Source organism: Pygocentrus nattereri, chromosome 25, assembly GCF_015220715.1.
Source record: "Pygocentrus nattereri isolate fPygNat1 chromosome 25, fPygNat1.pri, whole genome shotgun sequence".
Classification (NCBI taxonomy): Eukaryota; Metazoa; Chordata; class Actinopteri; order Characiformes; family Serrasalmidae; genus Pygocentrus; species Pygocentrus nattereri.
In genome coordinates this window covers 1712501-1737500 of record NC_051235.1, presented here as the reverse complement: position 1 = coordinate 1737500, position 25000 = coordinate 1712501, and the positions used below count along the sequence as shown (strand labels likewise).

The 25000-nt window shown below is 46.2% G+C and overlaps 1 protein-coding gene across 2 annotated transcripts in view; it reads right to left on the bottom strand.

Moving 5' to 3' along the window:
- Positions 1-25000, bottom strand: part of lrp1ba (low density lipoprotein receptor-related protein 1Ba) — a 421137-nt gene that overhangs the window by 26454 nt on the left and 369683 nt on the right. For both annotated transcript variants that reach the window (XM_037534585.1, XM_037534586.1), the window contains 8 exons: positions 18174-18397; positions 17911-18017; positions 16788-16904; positions 11911-12084; positions 11104-11229; positions 10554-10718; positions 3264-3425; positions 2144-2318 (listed from right to left, as the gene is read on the bottom strand). In XM_037534585.1, coding sequence (XP_037390482.1) covers positions 2144-2318; positions 3264-3425; positions 10554-10718; positions 11104-11229; positions 11911-12084; positions 16788-16904; positions 17911-18017; positions 18174-18397 — 1250 coding nt within the window. The remainder of the gene's footprint in view (positions 1-2143; positions 2319-3263; positions 3426-10553; positions 10719-11103; positions 11230-11910; positions 12085-16787; positions 16905-17910; positions 18018-18173; positions 18398-25000) is intronic.

The following is a 25000-nucleotide window of genomic DNA, read 5'->3' as shown; positions in this document are numbered from 1 at the left end:
GAGTTTCCCCATTATCTGATTACTGTCTGACTCCTGTAGACCTGGAGTTTCTCCATTATCTGATTACTGTCTGACTCATGTAGACCTGGAGTTTCCTCATTATCTGATTACTGTCTGATTCATGTAGACCTGGAGTTTCCCCATTATCTGATTACTGTCTGACTCATGTAGACCTGGAGTTTCCCCATTATCTGATTACTGTCTGACTCATGTAGACCTGGAGTTTCCCCATTATCTGATTACTGTCTGACTCATGTAGACCTGGAGTTTCCCCATTATCTGATTACTGTCTGACTCATGTAGACCTGGAGTTTTCCCATTATCTGATTACTGTCTGACTCCTGTAGACCTGGAGTTTCCCCATTATCTGATTACTGTCTGACTCATGTAGACCTGGAGTTTCCCCATTATCTGATTACTGTCTGACTCATGTAGACCTGGAGTTTCCCCGTTATCTGATTACTGTCTGACTCCTGTAGACCTGGAGTTTCCCCATTATCTGATTACTGTCTGACTCCTGTAGACCTGGAGTTTCCCCATTATCTGATTACTGTCTGACTCATGTAGACCTGGAGTTTCCCCATTATCTGATTACTGTCTGACTCCTGTAGACCTGGAGTTTCCCCATTATCTGATTACTGTCTGACTCCTGTAGACCTGGAGTTTCCCCATTATCTGATTACTGTCTGACTCATGTAGACCTGGAGTTTCTCCGTTATCTGATTACTGTCTGACTCATGTAGACCTGGAGTTTCCCCATTATCTGATTACTGTCTGACTCCTGTAGACCTGGAGTTTCCCCGTTATCTGATTACTGTCTGACTCCTGTAGACCTGGAGTTTCCCCGTTATCTGATTACTGTCTGACTCCTGTAGACCTGGAGTTTCCCCATTATCTGATTACTGTCTGACTCATGTAGACCTGGAGTTTCCCCATTATCTGATTACTGTCTGACTCCTGTAGACCTGGAGTTTCCCCATTATCTGATTACTGTCTGACTCATGTAGACCTGGAGTTTCCCCGTTATCTGATTACTGTCTGACTCATGTAGACCTGGAGTTTCCCCATTATCTGATTACTGTCTGACTCCTGTAGACCTGGAATTTCCCCATTATCTGATTACTGTCTGACTCCTGTAGACCTGGAGTTTCCCCATTATCTGATTACTGTCTGACTCATGTAGACCTGGAGTTTCCCCATTATCTGATTACTGTCTGACTCATGTAGACCTGGAGTTTCTCCATTATCTGATTACTGTCTGACTCCTGTAGACCTGGAGTTTCCCCATTATCTGATTACTGTATGACTCCTGTAGACCTGGAGTTTCCCCATTATCTGATTACTGTCTGACTCATGTAGACCTGGAGTTTCCTCATTATCTGATTACTGTCTGACTCATGTAGACCTGGAGTTTCTCCGTTATCTGATTACTGTCTGACTCATGTAGACCTGGAGTTTCTCCGTTATCTGATTACTGTCTGACTCATGTAGACCTGGAGTTTCCCCATTATCTGATTACTGTCTGACTCCTGTAGACCTGGAGTTTCCCCATTATCTGATTACTGTCTGACTCATGTAGACCTGGAGTTTCCCCGTTATCTGATTACTGTCTGACTCCTGTAGACCTGGAGTTTCCCCATTATCTGATTACTGTCTGACTCCTGTAGACCTGGAGTTTCCCCGTTATCTGATTACTGTCTGACTCATGTAGACCCGGAGTTTCCCCATTATCTGATTACTGTCTGACTCATGTAGACCTGGAGTTTCCCCATTATCTGATTACTGTCTGACTCCTGTAGACCTGGAGTTTCCCCATTATCTGATTACTGTCTGACTCATGTAGACCTGGAGTTTCACCATTATCTGATTTCTGTCTGACTCCTGTAGACCTGGAGTTTCCCCATTATCTGATTACTGTCTGACTCATGTAGACCTGGAGTTTCCCCATTATCTGATTACTGTCTGACTCCTGTAGACCTGGAGTTTCCCCATTATCTGATTACTGTCTGACTCATGTAGACCTGGAGTTTCCTCATTATCTGATTACTGTCTGACTCACGGATGGTGGGCCAATTAAAAAAAAAAAAAAAACAGTCACGATTGGTAGTTTTGCATATGCAGTCCTGCATTCATACACACTCACTTGCAGAACACGTCTCCGGTGTTGTTATCTACGATGCAGGGAGCCCCCAGACAGTGAACACACCGATCCACCTCACACTTCAGACCCTCGAACTGCGTCGGACACACGCACTCCACGTCCCCCGAGCTGGACAGAGTACAGGCCTTCGAGTTCACGCAGAAATGATGACAGATATCTGCAGATCAACAAAGAGCATAGCTGTCAGATGGATGGATGGATGGATGGATGGATGGATGGATGGATGGATGGATGGATGGATGGATGGATGGATGGATGGATGGATGGATGGATGGAAATGCAAAGCAAAACCCTCATATGACTGCAAAGGACCTGCACTTGTGAAGCTGACACAGGAGTGGTGGTGCATGGTTCTACTGTGCAGAGTTGTTTACACAAACATACTCCATTCTGGAGGCAGCTGCCTCAAAACGCTGACTACTTAGACAGATGCCTGCTGATCAGACCACACCAATAATCAACTGCCTACAGTATTCTGAAACAGGAAAGCAGCCAGTCTAATATTTGTGTAAAATGCTGCCTCCTGAGGTTGTTCCGTTTGGCCGTTTTTGAAGGCAGAGTAGAAGTATCCTCCATTGCCTTACATTTCCCATAATCCTGATACTGACTTCTGCCTTCACTTTGCAAGCCTAATGCTAGTCTATATATCACTCAGGTACGCCATGTGTTGCTGTTGTTCAGAAGTGTGGATCTCGTCACATAATGCTGGGATATCTCTGGTAATTTGGGTAAATTACCAAGATCCTTTGTCTCTAATAAGACTAATCCAGCTCAAATAGGGCTTATTACCTCTATGATTTAAATGTTCTTTACATTTACAAATGATGAAGTTATTGTTTTGTTTACAATCTTGGTTTGAAAAAAAAAGAGCAGCCTTTACGTTTTGGGTGTTATCTGTTATTTGATATCAAAACAAACAGAAAAAAATCAGAAACTCAAACTCAAACCCGGCCATGCAGAAGGGAAATCTAATCATAATGTAATTCATTAGGTAACTAACTATGTAATTAACTGTGGGGTCATTTCATTATATTTATATACATATGTAATAGATGGATTGCAACAATAACAGAATCCAATGATGGACAGATGTTCCACTCACGGTATCTGCAGCGTTCTCCGGTGTACTCTGCCGGACAGTGACAAAAAGGCTGGTTGCCGAGGGTAACGTCACACGTTCCGCCATTCAGACAGAAACCGTCACACACGTGCCTTTCACACACCGGCCCGGAAAAACCAAGAGCACAGCGGCACGCAGGCTTCCCTACAGAGAGACATACACTTTCATTACCGTGAGCTCCATTAACCCTGTAGCTCCAGTGCTAAAACTACAGAAGCTAATCATATCAAACAAGATAATAAAGTGGCCAGTGAGTGGAAGCACAAGGTGGGTGTTTATAATAAAGTGGCCAGTTAGTGGAAGCACAAGGTGAGTGTTTCTAATAAAGTGGCCAGTTAGTGGAAGCACAAGGTGGGTGTTTATAATAAAGTGGCCAGTTAGTGGAAGCACAAGGTGGGTGTTTATAATAAAGTGGCCAGTTAGTGGAAGCACAAGGTGGGTGTTTCTGATAAAGTGGCCAGTTAGTGGAAGCACAAGGTAGGTGTTTCTAATAAAGTGGCCAGTTAGTGGAAGCACAAGGTGGGTGTTTCTGATAAAGTGGCCAGTTAGTGGAAGCACAAGGTAGGTGTTTCTAATAAAGTGGCCAGTTAGTGGAAGCACAAGGTAGGTGTTTCTAATAAAGTGGCCAGTTAGTGGAAGCACAAGGTGGGTGTTTATAATAAAGTGGCCAGTTAGTGGAAGCACAAGGTGGGTGTTTCTAATAAAGTGGCCAGTTAGTGGAAGCACAAGGTGGGTGTTTCTAATAAAGTGGCCAGTTAGTGGAAGCACAAGGTGGGTGTTTATAATAAAGTGGCCAGTTAGTGGAAGCACAAGGTGGGTGTTTATAATAAAGTGGCCAGTTAGTGGAAGCACAAGGTGGGTGTTTATAATAAAGTGGCCAGTTAGTGGAAGCACAAGGTGGGTGTTTCTGATAAAGTGGCCAGTTAGTGGAAGCACAAGGTAGGTGTTTCTAATAAAGTGGCCAGTTAGTGGAAGCACAAGGTAGGTGTTTCTAATAAAGTGGCCAGTTAGTGGAAGCACAAGGTGGGTGTTTATAATAAAGTGGCCAGTTAGTGGAAGCACAAGGTGGGTGTTTCTAATAAAGTGGCCAGCGAGTGGAAGCACAAGGTGGGTGTTTCTAATAAAGTGGCCAGTTAGTGGAAGCACAAGGTGAGTGTTTCTAATAAAGTGGCCAGTTAGTGGAAGCACAAGGTGGGTGTTTCTAATAAAGTGGCCAGTGAGTGGAAGCACAAGGTGGGTGTTTCTAATAAAGTGGCCAGTGAGTGGAAGCACAAGGCGGGTGTTTCTAATAAAGTGGCCAGTTAGTGGAAGCACAAGGTGGGTGTTTATAATAAAGTGGCCAGTTAGTGGAAGCACAAGGTGAGTGTTTCTAATAAAGTGGCCAGTTAGTGGAAGCACAAGGTGGGTGTTTCTAATAAAGTGGCCAGTTAGTGGAAGCACAAGGTGGGTGTTTATAATAAAGTGGCCAGTTAGTGGAAGCACAAGGTGGGTGTTTATAATAAAGTGGCCAGTTAGTGGAAGCACAAGGTGGGTGTTTATAATAAAGTGGCCAGTTAGTGGAAGCACAAGGTGGGTGTTTCTGATAAAGTGGCCAGTTAGTGGAAGCACAAGGTAGGTGTTTCTAATAAAGTGGCCAGTTAGTGGAAGCACAAGGTGGGTGTTTCTGATAAAGTGGCCAGTTAGTGGAAGCACAAGGTAGGTGTTTCTAATAAAGTGGCCAGTTAGTGGAAGCACAAGGTAGGTGTTTCTAATAAAGTGGCCAGTTAGTGGAAGCACAAGGTGGGTGTTTATAATAAAGTGGCCAGTTAGTGGAAGCACAAGGTGAGTGTTTCTAATAAAGTGGCCAGTTAGTGGAAGCACAAGGTGGGTGTTTCTAATAAAGTGGCCAGTTAGTGGAAGCACAAGGTGGGTGTTTATAATAAAGTGGCCAGTTAGTGGAAGCACAAGGTGGGTGTTTATAATAAAGTGGCCAGTTAGTGGAAGCACAAGGTGGGTGTTTATAATAAAGTGGCCAGTTAGTGGAAGCACAAGGTGGGTGTTTCTGATAAAGTGGCCAGTTAGTGGAAGCACAAGGTAGGTGTTTCTAATAAAGTGGCCAGTTAGTGGAAGCACAAGGTAGGTGTTTCTAATAAAGTGGCCAGTTAGTGGAAGCACAAGGTGGGTGTTTATAATAAAGTGGCCAGTTAGTGGAAGCACAAGGTGGGTGTTTCTAATAAAGTGGCCAGCGAGTGGAAGCACAAGGTGGGTGTTTCTAATAAAGTGGCCAGTTAGTGGAAGCACAAGGTGAGTGTTTCTAATAAAGTGGCCAGTTAGTGGAAGCACAAGGTGGGTGTTTCTAATAAAGTGGCCAGTGAGTGGAAGCACAAGGTGGGTGTTTCTAATAAAGTGGCCAGTTAGTGGAAGCACAAGGTGGGTGTTTATAATAAAGTGGCCAGTTAGTGGAAGTACAAGGTAGGTGTTTCTAATAAAGTGGCCAGTTAGTGGAAGCACAAGGTGGGTGTTTATAATAAAGTGGCCAGTTAGTGGAAGCACAAGGTAGGTGTTTCTAATAAAGTGGCCAGTTAGTGGAAGCGCAAGGTGGGTGTTTCTAATAAAGTGGCCAGTTAGTGGAAACACAAGGTGGGTGTTTATAATAAAGTGGCCAGTTAGTGGAAGCACAAGGTAGGTGTTTCTAATAAAGTGGCCAGTTAGTGGAAGCACAAGGTGGGTGTTTCTAATAAAGTGGCCAGTTAGTGGAAGCACAAGGTGGGTGTTTATAATAAAGTGGCCAGTTAGTGGAAGCACAAGGTAGGTGTTTCTAATAAAGTGGCCAGTTAGTGGAAGCACAAGGTGGGTGTTTCTAATAAAGTGGCCAGTTAGTGGAAGCACAAGGTGGGTGTTTCTAATAAAGTGGCCAGTTAGTGGAAGCACAAGGTGGGTGTTTCTAATAAAGTGGCCAGTGAGTGGAAGCACAAGGTGGGTGTTTCTAATAAAGTGGCCAGTTAGTGGAAGCACAAGGTGGGTGTTTATAATAAAGTGGCCAGTGAGTGGAAGCACAAGGTGGGTGTTTCTAATAAAGTGGCCAGTTAGTGGAAGCACAAGGTAGGTGTTTCTAATAAAGTGGCCAGTTAGTGGAAGCACAAGGTGGGTGTTTCTGATAAAGTGGCCAGTTAGTGGAAGCACAAGGTGGGTGTTTCTAATAAAGTGGCCAGTTAGTGGAAGCACAAGGTGGGTGTTTCTAATAAAGTGGCCAGTGAGTGGAAGCACAAGGTGGGTGTTTCTAATAAAGTGGCCAGGTAGTGGAAGCACAAGGTGGGTGTTTCTAATAAAGTGGCCAGGTAGTGGAAGCACAAGGTAGGTGTTTCTAATAAAGTGGCCAGTTAGTGGAAGCACAAGGTGGGTGTTTCTAATAAAGTGGCCAGTTAGTGGAAGCACAAGGTAGGTGTTTCTAATAAAGTGGCCAGTGAGTGGAAGCACAAGGTAGGTGTTTCTAATAAAGTGGCCAGTTAGTGGAAGCACAAGGTAGGTGTTTCTGATAAAGTGGCCAGTTAGTGGAAGCACAAGGTGGGTGTTTCTAATAAAGTGGCCAGTTAGTGGAAGCACAAGGTGGGTGTTTCTAATAAAGTGGCCAGTTAGTGGAAGCACAAGGTGGGTGTTTCTAATAAAGTGGCCAGTTAGAGGAAGCACAAGGTGGGTGTTTCTAATAAAGTGGCCAGTTAGTGGAAGCACAAGGTGGGTGTTTCTAATAAAGTGGCCAGTTAGTGGAAGCACAAGGTAGGTGTTTCTAATAAAGTGGCCAGTGAGTGGAAGCACAAGTTGGGTGTTTCTAATAAAGTGGCCAGTTAGTGGAAGTACAAGGTGGGTGTTTCTAATAAAGTGGCCAGTTAGTGGAAGAACAAGGTAGGTGTTTCTAATAAAGTGGCCAGTTAGTGGAAGCACAAGGTGGGTGTTTCTAATAAAGTGGCCAGTTAGTGGAAGCACAAGGTGGGTGTTTCTAATAAAGTGGCCAGTTAGTGGAAGCACAAGGTGGGTGTTTCTAATAAAGTGGCCAGTGAGTGGAAGCACAAGGTGGGTGTTTCTAATAAAGTGGCCAGTTAGTGGAAGCACAAGGTGGGTGTTTCTAATAAAATGGCCAGTTAGTGGAAGCACAAGGTGGGTGTTTCTAATAAAGTGGCCAGTTAGTGGAAGCACAAGGTAGGTGTTTCTAATAAAGTGGCCAGTTAGTGGAAGCACAAGGTGGGTGTTTCTAATAAAGTGGCCAGTTAGTGGAAGCACAAGGTGGGTGTTTCTAATAAAGTGGCCAGTTAGTGGAAGCACAAGGTGGGTGTTTCTGATAAAGTGGCCAGTTAGTGGAAGCACAAGGTGGGTGTTTCTAATAAAGTGGCCAGTGAGTGGAAGCACAAGGTGGGTGTTTCTAATAAAGTGGCCAGTTAGTGGAAGCACAAGGTGGGTGTTTCTAATAAAGTGGCCAGTTAGTGGAAGCACAAGGTGGGTGTTTCTAATAAAGTGGCCAGTTAGTGGAAGCACAAGGTGGGTGTTTCTAATAAAGTGGCCAGTTAGTGGAAGCACAAGGTGGGTGTTTCTAATAAAGTGGCCAGTTAGTGGAAGCACAAGGTGGGTGTTTCTAATAAAGTGGCCAGTTAGTGAAACCCCTGGTGAGTATTGTGAACATCTGTGTGCTTCTCCTCCCTTCAGAAAAGCCGAGATCCTGTACTAAAACGGTCTCTCTCTCTTGCTGCCAGGTGACACCGACAGTAAGTGCAGACATTACCAGCCGGGGATGAGCGGATCTTCACGGTGAAATAGAGCAGAATTTTCAGCTCTTGTAACGTCCACAGCACCCATAATGTGGCTCTGCTGATGTGCGGATACAGATATTTTTACACCACACAGACACAGATAATGACCCGCTGACAGATCCCTCGTCTGCTCTGAGTGTCATTTTGTCCTCTATCTCTCCCTCTGTGTCAATTATTCTCTCCCTCTCCTTCTCCATTTTTCTCTTTTCCCCCTCCTGCTCCATCCTTCTCTTATACTGGCTCAATAGCTCTCTGTTTACAGCCCCGTTATTCTCTCTTTCTTTCACAGCCTGTGAGTGGAAGCACAAGGTAGGTGTTTCTAATAAAGTGGCCAGTTAGTGGAAGCACAAGGTGGGTGTTTCTAATAAAGTGGCCAGTCAGTGGAAGCACAAGGTAGGTGTTTCTAATAAAGTGGCCAGTTAGTGGAAGCACAAGGTGGGTGTTTCTAATAAAGTGGCCAGTTAGTGGAAGTACAAGGTGGGTGTTTCTAATAAAGTGGCCAGTTAGTGGAAGCACAAGGTGGGTGTTTCTAATAAAGTGGCCAGTTAGTGGAAGCACAAGGTGGGTGTTTCTAATAAAGTGGCCAGTTAGTGGAAGCACAAGGTGGGTGTTTCTAATAAAGTGGCCAGTTAGTGGAAGCACAAGGTGGGTGTTTCTAATAAAGTGGCCAGTTAGTGGAAGCACAAGGTGGGTGTTTCTAATAAAGTGGCCAGTTAGTGAAACCCCTGGTGAGTATTGTGAACATCTGTGTGCTTCTCCTCCCTTCAGAAAAGCCGAGATCCTGTACTAAAACGGTCTCTCTCTCTTGCTGCCAGGTGACACCGACAGTAAGTGCAGACATTACCAGCCGGGGATGAGCGGATCTTCACGGTGAAATAGAGCAGAATTTTCAGCTCTTGTAACGTCCACAGCACCCATAATGTGGCTCTGCTGATGTGCGGATACAGATATTTTTACACCACACAGACACAGATAATGACCCGCTGACAGATCCCTCGTCTGCTCTGAGTGTCATTTTGTCCTCTATCTCTCCCTCTGTGTCAATTATTCTCTCCCTCTCCTTCTCCATTTTTCTCTTTTCCCCCTCCTGCTCCATCCTTCTCTTATACTGGCTCAATAGCTCTCTGTTTACAGCCCCGTTATTCTCTCTTTCTTTCACAGCCTGTGAGTGGAAGCACAAGGTAGGTGTTTCTAATAAAGTGGCCAGTTAGTGGAAGCACAAGGTGGGTGTTTCTAATAAAGTGGCCAGTCAGTGGAAGCACAAGGTAGGTGTTTCTAATAAAGTGGCCAGTTAGTGGAAGCACAAGGTGGGTGTTTCTAATAAAGTGGCCAGTTAGTGGAAGTACAAGGTGGGTGTTTCTAATAAAGTGGCCAGTTAGTGGAAGCACAAGGTGGGTGTTTCTAATAAAGTGGCCAGTCAGTGGAAGCACAAGGTGGGTGTTTCTAATAAAGTGGCCAGTTAGTGGAAGTACAAGGTGGGTGTTTCTAATAAAGTGGCCAGTTAGCAGAAGCACAAGGTGGGTGTTTCTAATAAAGTGGCCAGTCAGTGGAAGCACAAGGTGAGTGTTTCTAATAAAGTGGCCAGTTAGTGGAAGCACAAGGTAGGTGTTTCTAATAAAGTGGCCAGTTAGTGGAAGCACAAGGTAGGTGTTTCTAATAAAGTGGCCAGTCAGTGGAAGCACAAGGTGGGTGTTTCTAATAAAGTGGCCAGTTAGTGGAAGCACAAGGTGGGAGTTTCTAATAAAGTGGCCAGTGAGTGGAAGCACAAGGTGGGTGTTTCTGATAAAGTGGCCAGTTAGTGGAAGCACAAGGTGGGTGTTTCTAATAAAGTGGCCAGTTAGCGGAAGCACAAGGTGGGTGTTTCTAATAAAGTGGCCAGTCAGTGGAAGCACAAGGTGAGTGTTTCTAATAAAGTGGCCAGTTAGTGGAAGCACAAGGTAGGTGTTTCTAATAAAGTGGCCAGTTAGTGGAAGCTCAAGGTGGGTGTTTCTAATAAAGTGGCCAGTTAGTGGAAGCACAAGGTGGGTGTTTCTAATAAAGTGGCCAGTTAGTGGAAGCACAAGGTGGGTGTTTCTAATAAAGTGGCCAGTGAGTGGAAGCACAAGGTGGGTGTTTCTAATAAAGTGGCCAGTTAGTGGAAGCACAAGGTGGGTGTTTCTAATAAAGTGGCCAGTGAGTGGAAGCACAAGGTGGGTGTTTCTAATAAAGTGGCCAGTTAGTGGAAGCACAAGGTGGGTGTTTCTAATAAAGTGGCCAGTCAGTGGAAGCACAAGGTGGGTGTTTCTAATAAAGTGGCCAGTTAGTGGAAGCACAAGGTGGGAGTTTCTAATAAAGTGGCCAGTGAGTGGAAGCACAAGGTGGGTGTTTCTGATAAAGTGGCCAGTTAGTGGAAGCACAAGGTGGGTGTTTCCAATAAAGTGGCCTGGGTAAGGTGTTAGTATACAGGATGTTTATACAGACACGTCCACTGTGATGATGATGCAATAGTGCTTACCTAGCGGCGAGGCCGTGCAGGTGCCCCCGTTGAGGCAGTGTTCTTTGCAGTGGCTGATTTCACAATGCTGACCGGAGTAATTTGGCCAGCAGAGACAGCGAGCCTGTCCTTTCTCATTCAGCACACAGCGCCCGCCGTTCTCACACACCGGCCGACACAGCTCACCTGAAACACACACACACACAGAAAGTGCTGGTAAAGCAGTCTGCAGGTACACTGTTCATGTACTAGACACTGAATTAATGCACCTGTTTGCTTTTACAAAACGTCGACACTCATAGTCTTCAGAAAGCTGGAGTGTGGGAATGTGTCTGCTTAATTAATTGATTAATTAATTAATGTAACTGAACCCTCCACTAACATAGCAAGGCTGTCCTAAGCTCTACTACATCATCGCTAATTAAGCTTGTACATCCATTTAGACCTCATCTTGCAGTGACGTCTAATACTAACGTCTTCTGTCCCTTAAACCTGTTTACCTTACTTTACCTGCGTTATCCTGATTCTAATGCACCTCAAATGTACCTGTGATGTGTTTGGACGGCGTTACCTGAGACGCTGGTGTCCCTGCAGGTCCTGTTGACCAAGGACTTCCCCTCTGGACATACGCACCTCGCGCCGTCGGGGTTCAACAGGCAGAGGAAATCACAGCTCATCCTCACACACGGGTTCAGCACTGAGGGACAGAGAGGAGCAACACTGCAACGTTCAGACACTTAAAACCTCAGCCGCAGAAATGGACCACGGCTTCTCAGGCTGCTGCAGTATGAAGGGGACTGAAACGAGTCTAGAGGGATTGCAGAGCGTCTCTGAGACATGGTGGGAGGAAAGCGAAGCATCCTTTGGAGATATTTTTTAGCTTTATTATATCTCACTACAAATTTGGGGGCAGTCGTGGGCTGGAGGTCAGGGAACCAGTCTCGTGACCAGAAGGTCACCGGTTCGATCCCCAGAGCCGACAGCACATGACTGAGGTGTCCTTGAGCAAGACACCTCACCCCCAGCTGTGGATAGGGCTGCCCACTGCTCTGGGCAAGTGTGCTCACTGCGCCCTAGTGTGTGTGTGTGTGTGTGTGGTGTTTCACTTCACAGATGGGTTAAACGCGGAGGTGGAATTTCCCCGTTGTGGGACTAATAAGGGTCACTTAATCTAATCTTAATCTTAATTTGTGCTTCTGGAATAGACACTGGTCAATACTATCAGGTTACTGAAGATCAACCAGCCCCGACCTGAAATCCTCCAGCTCTTTTTTCAGATACTGCTACGCTTATTCCCCATTTGGACCTTCGGTTCAGCCCACTTCCTGACATATTCAGGGCTCTGCTTGTGTTCCTGTGTTGGGTCAGTGGGTCTCACCCTCCTGCTGTTTATAACGGTGGAACACCAGCACACTGGACGCTCTGTCCACTCGCAGACGAAGCATCTCCACCAGCTTCCTCCCATACTTATGCACCCGGAAGGTCTCGTGCTTCAGGTTCGTGCCGTATATGTAGTCCTCGAAGACGTCGATACGGAACGGCTGAGAAATACCTGCGTAAACATCCGACGGAAATATAGATGCGAGTTTAGCTTCATTAGAGTAGCATCATGCAGCTTTACTGGAATGGTCCTCTGAAGAGGATCAACATGTGGTCAAATTATAATATATATTATAATAAACTTAATAAACTACTCTAAAGGTAGCCCTGTTACTGTACGTCAGCCCTGTTACTGTACGTCAGCCCTGTTACTGTACATCAGCCCTGTTACTGTAAGTCAGTTCTGTAACTGTACATCAGCCCTGTAACTGTACATCAGCCCTGTTACTGTAAGTCAGTTCTGTTACTGTACGTCAGCCCTGTAACTGTACGTCAGCCCTGTTACTGTACATCAGCCCTGTTACTGTAAGTCAGCCCTGTAACTGTACGTCAGCCCTGTAACTGTACGTCAGCCCTGTTACTGTAAGTCAGTTCTGTAACTGTAAGTCAGCCCTGTTACTGTAAGTCAGTTCTGTTACTGTAAGTCAGTTCTGTAACTGTAAGTCAGCCCTGTAACTGTACGTCAGCCCTGTTACTGTACATCAGCCCTGTTACTGTACGTCAGCCCTGTTACTGTACATCAGCCCTGTTACTGTAAGTCAGTTCTGTTACTGTAAGTCAGCCCTGTTACTGTACGTCAGCCCTGTTACTGTAAATCAGCCCTGTTACTGTAAGTCAGTTCTGTAACTGTAAGTCAGCCCTGTTACTGTAAGGAAACCTTGTAACTGTAAGTCAGCCCTGTAACTGTAAGTCAGCCCTGTTACTGTACGTCAGCCCTGTTACTGTAAGTCAGTTCTGTAACTGTAAGTCAGCCCTGTTACTGTAAGGAAACCCTGTAACTGTAAGTCAGCCCTGTTACTGTACATCAGCCCTGTTACTGTAAGTCAGTTCTGTAACTGTAAGTCAGCCCTGTTACTGTAAGGAAACCCTGTAACTGTAAGTCAGCCCTGTTACTGTACATCAGCCCTGTTACTGTAAGTCAGTTCTGTAACTGTAAGTCAGCCCTGTTACTGTAAGGAAACCCTGTAACTGTAAGTCAGCCCTGTTACTGTACATCAGCCCTGTTACTGTACATCAGCCCTGTTACTGTAAGTCAGTTCTGTAACTGTAAGGAAACCCTGTAACTAAGTCAGCCCTGTAACTGTAAGTCAGCCCTGTTACTGTACATCAGCCCTGTTACTGTACGTCAGCCCTGTTACTGTACATCAGCCCTGTTACTGTAAGTCAGTTCTGTTACTGTACATCAGCCCTGTTACTGTAAGTCAGTTCTGTAACTGTAAGTCAGCCCTGTAACTGTACATCAGCCCTGTTACTGTACATCAGCCCTGTTACTGTAAGTCAGTTCTGTTACTGTACGTCAGCCCTGTTACTGTACATCAGCCCTGTTACTGTACGTCAGCCCTGTTACTGTACATCAGCCCTGTTACTGTAAGTCAGTTCTGTAACTGTAAGTCAGCCCTGTAAGTGTAAGTCAGCCCTGTTACTGTACGTCAGCCCTGTTACTGTAAATCAGCCCTGTTACTGTAAGTCAGTTCTGTAACTGTAAGTCAGCCCTGTTACTGTACGTCAGCCCTGTTACTGTACATCAGCCCTGTTACTGTAAGTCAGTTCTGTAACTGTAAATCAGCCCTGTTACTGTAAGGAAACCCTGTAACTGTAAGTCAGCCCTGTAACTGTACGTCAGCCCTGTTACTGTACATCAGCCCTGTTACTGTAAGTCAGTTCTGTAACTGTAAATCAGCCCTGTTACTGTAAGTCAGTTCTGTAACTGTAAATCAGCCCTGTTACTGTAAGGAAACCCTGTAACTGTAAGTCAGCCCTGTAACTGTAAGTCAGCCCTGTTACTGTAAGGAAACCCTGTTGCTGTACATCAGCCCTGTAACTGTACGTCAGCCCTGTTACTGTAAGGAAACCCTGTTACTGTACATCAGCCCTGTAACTGTAAGTTAGCCCTGTTACTGTAAGTCTGACCAGGCTGGTCCTCTTCATTTATTGTTTATTAAATTAAATGTAACGTAAGGACCATCTAAGAAGGAAGGAAGTTGATCCTCTGATTAAAACGTCATGCTTTCCGTTCTCCGTTCACAGCCTTCTCTCCCTCTGTCCATCTTCTGTCTCCCTCTCTTCCCATTTGTCTCTCTGTCCAGCCCATTCCTGTTCATTTCTCTGAATTCAATTCCCCTCATGTCAAACTGTCGGAATCGGTGAGGGATGATCCAGCTAGACGCCTTCATCCGTCTTCTTTACCAAAGATAAAGAATTCCCCCCGAAACAGGTGAAGCTGTGTTTTTAGCCTTTTCGTTCTTTCCTCTGGGACATGACAGAAAACCATTTTGCCATTCCAGCTAGGCGCTGCGAGGGTCCGATAAAACACGTGGGCAGGAATGCAGCCAGCAACTTAGCGGGAGGGAAGAATTTCATAAAGCTGCCATGATTCAATTGAGGGAAACACAAACACACACACGTACGCTGTCAGGATGGATGTGAATTCCTCGACGTGTGTATGACACATTCGACACGCGCCAGCTAAATCACGACCAGCCCTCGGGCAGCGGCGCAGGAGACGGATCGGGGTTAAAGATCCATGTAGGAAACATCCGTAAACACACTTTCCCAAACGCATAATAACTACATCAGAATTCCAACCACGTTTACACTTTCCATGCCCTTTACTGGCCACTTTATCAGAAACACTCAGCTTCTGCTTTCACTAACTGGCCACTTTATCAGAAACACTCAGCTTCTGCTTTCACTAACTGGCCACTTTAACAGAAACACTCCGCTTCTGCTTTCACTAACTGGCCACTTTATCAGAAACACTCCGCTTCTGCTTTCACTAACTGGCCACTTTATCAGAAACACTCAGCTTCTGCTTTCACTAACTGGCCACTTTATCAGAAACCCTCAGCTTCTGCTTTCATTAACTGGCCACTTTATCAGAAACACTCAGCTTCTGCTTTCACTAACTGGCCACTTTATCAGAAACACTCAGCTTCTGCTTTCACTAACTGGCCACTTTATCAGAAACACTCAGCTTCTGCTTTCACTAACTGGCCACTTTATCAGAAACACTCAGCTTCTGCTTTCACTAACTGGCCACTTTAACAGAAACACTCCGCTTCTGCTTTCACTAACTGGCCACTTTATCAGAAACACTCCGCTTCTGCTTTCACTAACTGGCCACTTTATCAGAAACACTCAGCTTCTGCTTTCACTAACTGGCCACTTTATCAGAAACACTCAGCTTCTGCTTTCACTAACTGGCCACTTTATCAGAAACACTCAGCTTCTGCTTTCACTAACTGGCCACTTTTTCAGAAACACTCCGCTTCTGCTTTCACTAACTGGCCACTTTATCAGAAACACTCAGCTTCTGCTTTCACTAACTGGCCACTTTTTCAGAAACACTCCGCTTCTGCTTTCACTAACTGGCCACTTTTTCAGAAACACTCCGCTTCTGCTTTCACTAACTGGCCACTTTATCAGAAACACTCAGCTTCTGCTTTCACTAACTGGCCACTTTATCAGAAACACTCAGCTTCTGCTTTCACTAACTGGCCACTTTTTCAGAAACACTCCGCTTCTGCTTTCACTAACTGGCCACTTTATCAGAAACACTCAGCTTCTGCTTTCACTAACTGGCCACTTTTTCAGAAACACTCCGCTTCTGCTTTCACTAACTGGCCACTTTTTCAGAAACACTCCGCTTCTGCTTTCACTAACTGGCCACTTTATCAGAAACACTCCGCTTCTGCTTTCACTAACTGGCCACTTTATCAGAAACACTCAGCTTCTGCTTTCATTAACTGGCCACTTTATCAGAAACACTCAGCTTCTGCTTTCACTAACTGGCCACTTTAACAGAAACACTCAGCTTCTGCTTTCACTAACTGGCCACTTTATCAGAAACACTCAGCTTCTGCTTTCACTAACTGGCCACTTTATCAGAAACACTCAGCTTCTGCTTTCACTAACTGGCCACTTTATCAGAAACACTCAGCTTCTGCTTTCACTAACTGGCCACTTTATCAGAAACACTCAGCTTCTGCTTTCACTAACTGGCCACTTTAACAGAAACACTTAGCTTCTGCTTTCACTAACTGGCCACTTTATCAGAAACACTCAGCTTCTGCTTTCACTAACTGGCCACTTTATCAGAAACACTCAGCTTCTGCTTTCACTAACTGGCCACTTTATCAGAAACACTCAGCTTCTGCTTTCACTAACTGGCCACTTTAACAGAAACACTCAGCTTCTGCTTTCACTAACTGGCCACTTTATCAGAAACACTCAGCTTCTGCTTTCACTAACTGGCCACTTTATCAGAAACACTCAGCTTCTGCTTTCACTAACTGGCCACTTTATCAGAAACACTCAGCTTCTGCTTTCACTAACTGGCCACTTTAACAGAAACACTCAGCTTCTGCTTTCACTAACTGGCCACTTTATCAGAAACACTCAGCTTCTGCTTTCACTAACTGGCCACTTTAACAGAAACACTCAGCTTCTGCTTTCACTAACTGGCCACTTTAACAGAAACACTCAGCTTCTGCTTTCATTAACTGGCCACTTTATTAGAAACACACACGTTGCATTTCCTCTAACTATGTAGGTGTTCAGTTACAGACTAGTATTTTATCTGTTGCTGTACAGTTTGTTAGCCTCCCTCTATTAATTTGTTTCATTATTGGTCAGCTTCTGACCACAGTCTCTCACCGTGGTGAGGCCTCACAGCCAGCTGAACGTCCGTGCCATCCAGTCTAACGCTGCCGATCACAGAGAGCTCAGAGTCAGCCCAATACAGCCGTTCTCCGTAGTAATCGATTGCCAAACCTGTAGAGATACAAACAACCCTGTTAGACTTAATGAAGTCTGTAGGTATTAATGATGTAATCAGTGTGTGTGTGTATATATATTTCAAAAAGTTCCCACAAAGTTGGGAGCGTGAAATTGTCCAAAATCTCTTGGTGCTGAAGCTTTAAGAGTTCCTTTCACTGGAACTAAGGGGCCGAGCCCAACTCCTGAAAAACACCCCCACACCATGATCCCCCCTCCACCAAACTTTACACTCGGCACAATGCAGTCAGACAAGCACCGTCTCCTGGCAACCGCCAAACCCAGACTCGTCCATCAGATTTCCAGACGGAGAAGCGTGATTGGTCACTCCAGAGAACACGTCTCCACTGCTCTAGAGTCCAGTGGCGGCGCTTTACTCCACTGCATTCCACGCTTTGCATTGCGCTTGGTGATGTAAGGCTTGGATGCAGCTGCTCGGCCACGGTAACCCATTCCATGAAGCTCTCTACGCTGTTCTTGAGCTGATCTGAAGGCCACATGAAGTTTGGAGGTCTGTAGTGATTGACTCTGCAGAAAGTCGGTGACCTCTGCGCACTATGCCCCTCAGCATCCGCTGACCGCTCTGTCATTTTACGTGGCCGACCACTTCGTGGCTGAGTTGCTGTCGTTCCCAATCGCTTCCACTTTGTTATAATCCCACTGACAGTGGACTGTGGAATATTTAGTAGTGAGGAAATTTCACGACTGGACTTGCTGCACAGGTGGCGTCTGATCACGGTACCACGCTGGAATTCACTGAGCTCCTGAGAGCGACCCATTCTTTCACTAATGTCTGTAGAAGCAGTCTGCAGGCCTAGGGGCTCGGCTTTACACACCTGTGTCCATGGAAGTGACTGGAACACTTGGATTGAGTGATTTGGATGGGGGAGTGAAGTCTTTTGGAAACAATATATATATACACACATACACAAACACACCGTGTTTTGGCATTCAACCTAAAAATAGTGAGATATGATTTTTGGTCCATATCGTCCAGCCCTACCTGTCGGCCTGCGCAGGGTCTTCTCCAGCAGGACCCGACGCAAAGATCCATCCATGGCCGCCTCCTCGATATGCGAGTGGTCACCAATCACCGTCCAGTACATCATTCTAAACAAGGATTTCAGCGTGATGTAATACATTCTATAACTAGAATTCATATCATTAAACTGGAGTACATCATAATACTACATCTGGAGTTCTAAGGATTAGCTTCAGGTTAGGATTAGGTTTAGCTCTCTGTGTCCAGCAGTGTTGGTTCCGTACCCTCGGATGGGGTTTACAGTGATGGCGAAGGGCTCCCCCTGCAGGTCAGTGATGAGGCGTGTGCAGTTGGGTCCACTGAGCTGACCCACGTTGATGGAGTAGCGCAGGCGCCTCCAGTGGGCGGTGTAGTAACTGAACCAGTGCATGCGGGAGTGATCTGTCCAGTACAGAGCGCCGGTCACCCAGTCCGCAGAAATGTCCCTCGGCCTCCGGAAGTCTGGACACTACGTACATTATTATAAATGAATCACATAATATTAATTATCTATAACAATATTTAGAACAATACCACTGTGTTCATTATTTAATTAAAAAAACTACAAATTAGCTACAAAAAGAAATGTCAATGTATAAATACACATATAAAGATAAACAATAATAATAATAATAATAATGTAAAGTGGGACCAAATATTCATAACACACTTTAAGTGTCTCTAATAACCGTGTAGCTACATATGAACAACATATGCAACATCAAGGTAACTACCAATGATTTAGTCACTGTTACAGACGTACACGTTACGTAATTACACATGCGTATCAACTTCAGTTTGTGCCTCATGTAATTACACAAGTATATCATAATAGCTGTAACAGCCTGTTATTTATCATGTAATTACACAAAGGTAACAGCATAAATATAACGTCATAACAATAACATTTGTAATCAGACCGATTTTTAATCAGAAGTCTGTTTTTTTCCAGCAGTAAAAGGAAGTATGTAATAACTTCCACTGCCAGCTTTCCTAACATTTAGCTATTGTTTATGTTGCCAGCGCTGTGACACTAAACAGTCTCAGCGTTAAACCAGTCTGTAATGAGACAGAACAGCAGATGTCCCCTCATCTTAATACGTAACTTTTATATCATTCATTAAATCTGTCAAATTAACCCCCAAATGCAATGTCTACATGACTACTCCATTATTACACAGTACCTACATGATAACTACACAGGAACTGCCCACTTTAACGGTAACACTACACTAGACAGTTCATGTGTAGAAGATGCACTTGTCCAATTACATGAGGTAAAACTGAAGCTGATAAACACGTGTAATAACATAGGCTGTACTTCTGTAATCCAGTGTAACACTGACTAAATCAGTAGTTAGGGTTGTTGCATATTTTATTGATGTGTTACTACACAGTTATTAGAGACTTAAAATGAAGTGTGACCAAATATTTTTATCACTCGACCATCGTCAAAACTCTCGCTGCCAAAACTCTCCCATCGTCAAAACTCCCGCTGCCAAAACTCTCCCATCGTCAAAACTCCCGCTGCCAAAACTCTCCCATCGTCAAAACTCCCGCTGCCAAAACTCGACCATCGTCAAAACTCTCCCGCTGCCAAAACTCTCCCTCTGCCAAAACTCGACCATCATCAAAACTCTCCCACTGCCAAAACTCGACCATCATCAAAACTCTCCCACTGCCAAAACTCGACCGTCATCAAAACTCTCCCACTGCCAAAACTCGACCATCGTCAAAACTCTCCCGCTGCCAAAACTCTCCCGCTGCCAAAACTCTCCCGCTGCCAAAACTCTCCCACTGCCAAAACTCTCCCACTGTCAAAACTCTCCCACTGCCAAAACTCTCCCATCGTCAAAACTTGACCATCGTCAAAACTCTCCCGCTGCCAAAACTCGACCATCGTCAAAACTCGACCATCGTCAAAACTCTCCCGCTGTCAAAACTCTCCCGCTGCCAAAACTCTCCCGCTGCCAAAACTCTCCCATCGTCAAAACTTGACCATCGTCAAAACTCTCCCGCTGCCAAAACTCTCCCGCTGTCAAAACTCGACCATCGTCAAAACTCTCCCGCTGTCAAAACTCTCCCGCTGTCAAAACTCTCCCGCTGCCAAAACTCTCCCACTGCCAAAACTCTCCCATCGTCAAAACTCGACCATCGTCAAAACTCGACCATCGTCAAAACTCTCCCGCTGCCAAAACTCTCCCACTGCCAAAACTCTCCCATCGTCAAAACTTGACCATCGTCAAAACTCGACCATCGTCAAAACTCTCCCGCTGTCAAAACTCTCCCGCTGCCAAAACTCTCCCACTGCCAAAACTCGACCGTCGTCAAAACTCTCCCACTGTCAAAACTCTCCCACTGTCAAAACTCTCCCGCTGCCAAAACTCTCCCACTGCCAAAACTCGACCGTCGTCAAAACTCTCCCACTGTCAAAACTCTCCCACTGTCAAAACTCTCCCGCTGCCAAAACTCTCCCACTGCCAAAACTCGACCATCATCAAAACTCTCCCACTGCCAAAACTCGACCATCGTCAAAACTCTCCCACTGCCAAAACTCGACCATCATCAAAACTCTCCCACTGCCAAAACTCGACCATCGTCAAAACTCTCCCATCGTCAAAACTCTCCCACTGCCAAAACTCTCCCACTGTCAAAACTCTCCCACTGCCAAAACTCTCCCACTGCCAAAACTCGACCATCGTCAAAACTCTCCCGTTGCCAAAACTCGACCATCATCAAAACTCTCCCACTGCCAAAACTCGACCATCATCAAAACTCTCCCACTGCCAAAACTTGACCATCGTCAAAACTCTCCCGTTGCCAAAACTCGACCATCATCAAAACTCTCCCACTGCCAAAACTCGACCATCATCAAAACTCTCCCACTGCCAAAACTCGACCATCGTCAAAACTCTCCCACTGCCAAAACTCGACCATCATCAAAACTCTCCCACTGCCAAAACTTGACCATCGTCAAAACTCTCCCGTTGCCAAAACTCGACCATCATCAAAACTCTCCCACTGCCAAAACTCGACCATCATCAAAACTCTCCCACTGCCAAAACTCGACCATCGTCAAAACTCTCCCACTGCCAAAACTCGACCATCATCAAAACTCTCCCACTGCCAAAACTCGACCATCGTCAAAACTCTCCCATCGTCAAAACTCTCCCACTGCCAAAACTCTCCCACTGTCAAAACTCTCCCACTGCCAAAACTCTCCCACTGCCAAAACTCGACCATCGTCAAAACTCTCCCGTTGCCAAAACTTGACCATCGTCAAAACTCTCCCGTTGCCAAAACTCGACCATCATCAAAACTCTCCCACTGCCAAAACTCGACCATCATCAAAACTCTCCCACTGCCAAAACTCGACCATCGTCAAAACTCTCCCATCATCAAAACTCTCCCGTTGTCAAAACTCTCCCGTTGCCAAAACTCTCCCATCGTCAAAACTCTCCCGCTGCCAAAACTCGACCATCGTCAAAACTCTCCCGCTGCCAAAACTCGACCATCGTCAAAACTCGACCATCGTCAAAACTCTCCCGCTGCCAAAACTCGACCATCGTCAAAACTCTCCCGTTGCCAAAACTCGACCATCGTCAAAACTCTCCCACTGCCAAAACTCGACCATCGTCAAAACTCTCCCGCTGCCAAAACTCGACCATCGTCAAAACTCTCCCGTTGCCAAAACTCTCCCATCGTCAAAACTCTCCCACTGCCAAAACTCTCCCATCGTCAAAACTCTCCCACTGCCAAAACTCTCCCATCGTCAAAACTCGACCATCGTCAAAACTCTCCCATCGTCAAAACTCTCCCATCGTCAAAACTCTCCCGCTGCCAAAACTCGACCATCGTCAAAACTCGACCATCGTTCAAAACTCTTCCACTGTCAAAACTCGACCATCGTCAAAACTCTCCCATCGTCAAAACTCTCCCATCGTCAAAACTCTCCCGCTGCCAAAACTCGACCATCGTCAAAACTCGACCATCGTTCAAAACTCTTCCACTGTCAAAACTCGACCATCGTCAAAACTCTCCCATCATCAAAACTCTCCCGCTGCCAAAACTCGGCCATCGTCAAAACTCTCCCGCTGCCAAAACTCGACCATCGTCAAAACTCTCCCGCTGCCAAAACTCGACCATCGTCAAAACTCTCCCGCTGCCAAAACTCGACCATGGTCAAAACTCTCCCGCTGCCAAAACTCGACCATCGTCAAAACTCTCCCGCTGCCAAAACTCGACCATCGTCGAAACTCTCCCACTGCCAAAACTCGACCATCGTCAAAACTCTCCCACTGCCAAAACTCGACCATCGTCAAAACTCTCCCACTGCCAAACTTGGCCACTGCCAAAACTCGACCATCGTCAAAACTCTCCCGCTGCCAAAACTCGACCATCGTCAAAACTCTCCCGCTGCCAAAACTCGACCATCGTCAAAACTCTCCCACTGCCAAAACTCGACCATCGTCAAAACTCTCCCGCTGCCAAAACTCGACCATCGTCAAAACTCTCCCGCTGCCAAAACTCGGCCATCGTCAAAACTCTCCCGCTGCCAAAACTCGGCCATCGTCAAAACTCTCCCGCTGCCAAAACTCGACCATCGTCAAAACTCTCCCGCTGCCAAAACTCGGCCATCGTCAAAACTCTCCCGCTGCCAAAACTCGACCATGGTCAAAACTCTCCCATCGCCAAAACTCGACCATGGTCAAAACTCTCCCATCGCCAAAACTCGACCATGGTCAAAACTCTCCCGCTGCCAAAACTCGACCATGGTCAAAACTCTCCCACTGCCAAAACTCGACCATCGCCAAAACTCGACCATCGTCAAAACTCTCCCACTGCCAAAACTCGACCATGGTCAAAACTCTCCCGCTGCCAAAACTCGACCATGGTCAAAACTCTCCCACTGCCAAAACTCGACCATCGCCAAAACTCGGCCACTGCCAAAACTCGGCCACTGCCAAAACTCGACCATCGTCAAAACTCTCCCACTGCCAAAACTCGACCATCGTCAAAACTCTCCCACTGCCAAAACTCGACCATCGTCAAAACTCTCCCGCTGACAAAACTCGACCATCGTCAAAACTCTCCCATCGCCAAAACTCTCCCATCGTCAAAACTCTCCCACTGCCAAAACTCGACCATCGTCAAAACTCTCCCACTGCCAAAACTCGACCATCGTCAAAACTCTCCCGCTGCCAAAACTCGGCCATCATCAAAACTCGACCATCGTCAAAACTCTCCCGCTGCCAAAACTCGGCCATCGTCAAAACTCTCCCGCTGCCAAAACTCGACCATCGTCAAAACTCTCCCGCTGCCAAAACTCGGCCATCGTCAAAACTCTCCCGCTGCCAAAACTCGACCATCGTCAAAACTCTCCCATCGCCAAAACTCGACCATCGTCAAAACTCTCCCATCGCCAAAACTCGACCATGGTCAAAACTCTCCCGCTGCCAAAACTCGACCATGGTCAAAACTCTCCCACTGCCAAAACTCGGCCATCGTCAAAACTCTCCCGCTGCCAAAACTCGACCATCGTCAAAACTCTCCCATCGCCAAAACTCGACCATCGTCAAAACTCTCCCATCGCCAAAACTCGACCATGGTCAAAACTCTCCCGCTGCCAAAACTCGACCATGGTCAAAACTCTCCCACTGCCAAAACTCGACCATCGCCAAAACTCGGCCACTGCCAAAACTCGGCCACTGCCAAAACTCGACCATCGTCAAAACTCTCCCACTGCCAAAACTCGACCATCGTCAAAACTCTCCCGCTGCCAAAACTCGGCCATCATCAAAACTCGACCATCGTCAAAACTCTCCCGCTGCCAAAACTCGACCATCGTCAAAACTCTCCCGCTGCCAAAACTCTCCCACTGCCAAAACTCTCCCATCGTCAAAACTCGACCATCGTCAAAACTCTCCCATCGCCAAAACTCGACCATGGTCAAAACTCTCCCGCTGCCAAAACTCGACCATGGTCAAAACTCTCCCACTGCCAAAACTCGACCATCGCCAAAACTCGGCCACTGCCAAAACTCGGCCACTGCCAAAACTCGACCATCGTCAAAACTCTCCCATCGCCAAAACTCGACCATCGTCAAAACTCTCCCATCGCCAAAACTCGACCATGGTCAAAACTCTCCCGCTGCCAAAACTCGACCATGGTCAAAACTCTCCCACTGCCAAAACTCGACCATCGCCAAAACTCGGCCACTGCCAAAACTCGGCCACTGCCAAAACTCGACCATCGTCAAAACTCTCCCACTGCCAAAACTCGACCATCGTCAAAACTCTCCCGCTGCCAAAACTCGGCCATCATCAAAACTCGACCATCGTCAAAACTCTCCCGCTGCCAAAACTCGACCATCGTCAAAACTCTCCCGCTGCCAAAACTCTCCCACTGCCAAAACTCTCCCATCGTCAAAACTCGACCATCGTCAAAACTCTCCCATCGCCAAAACTCGACCATGGTCAAAACTCTCCCGCTGCCAAAACTCGACCATGGTCAAAACTCTCCCACTGCCAAAACTCGACCATCGCCAAAACTCGGCCACTGCCAAAACTCGGCCACTGCCAAAACTCGACCATCGTCAAAACTCTCCCACTGCCAAAACTCGACCATCGTCAAAACTCTCCCACTGCCAAAACTCGACCATCGTCAAAACTTCCCACTGCCAAAACTCGACTATCGTCAAAACTCTCCCGCTGCCAAAACTCTCCCACTGCCAAAACTCTCCCATCGTCAAAACTCTTCCACTGTCAAAACTCGACCATCGTCAAAACTCTCCCATCATCAAAACTCTCCCGCTGTCAAAACTCGACCATCGTCAAAACTCTCCCGCTGCCATAGAGAGAGAGAGAAAGAGAGAGAGAGATGAAGGGATAGAGAGAGAGAGAGAGAGAGAGAGAGATGAAGGGATAGAGAGAGAGAGATGAAGGGATAGAGAGAGAGAAGGTAGCTCTGCAGTCCGTTCTCTTTACTCTCTCTGTGAGGTGATAGTGGTGCTGATGATGTAATTAGGATGGAGGATCTAAAGTTTTCACACCTGCTCATAATCACTCTCTCA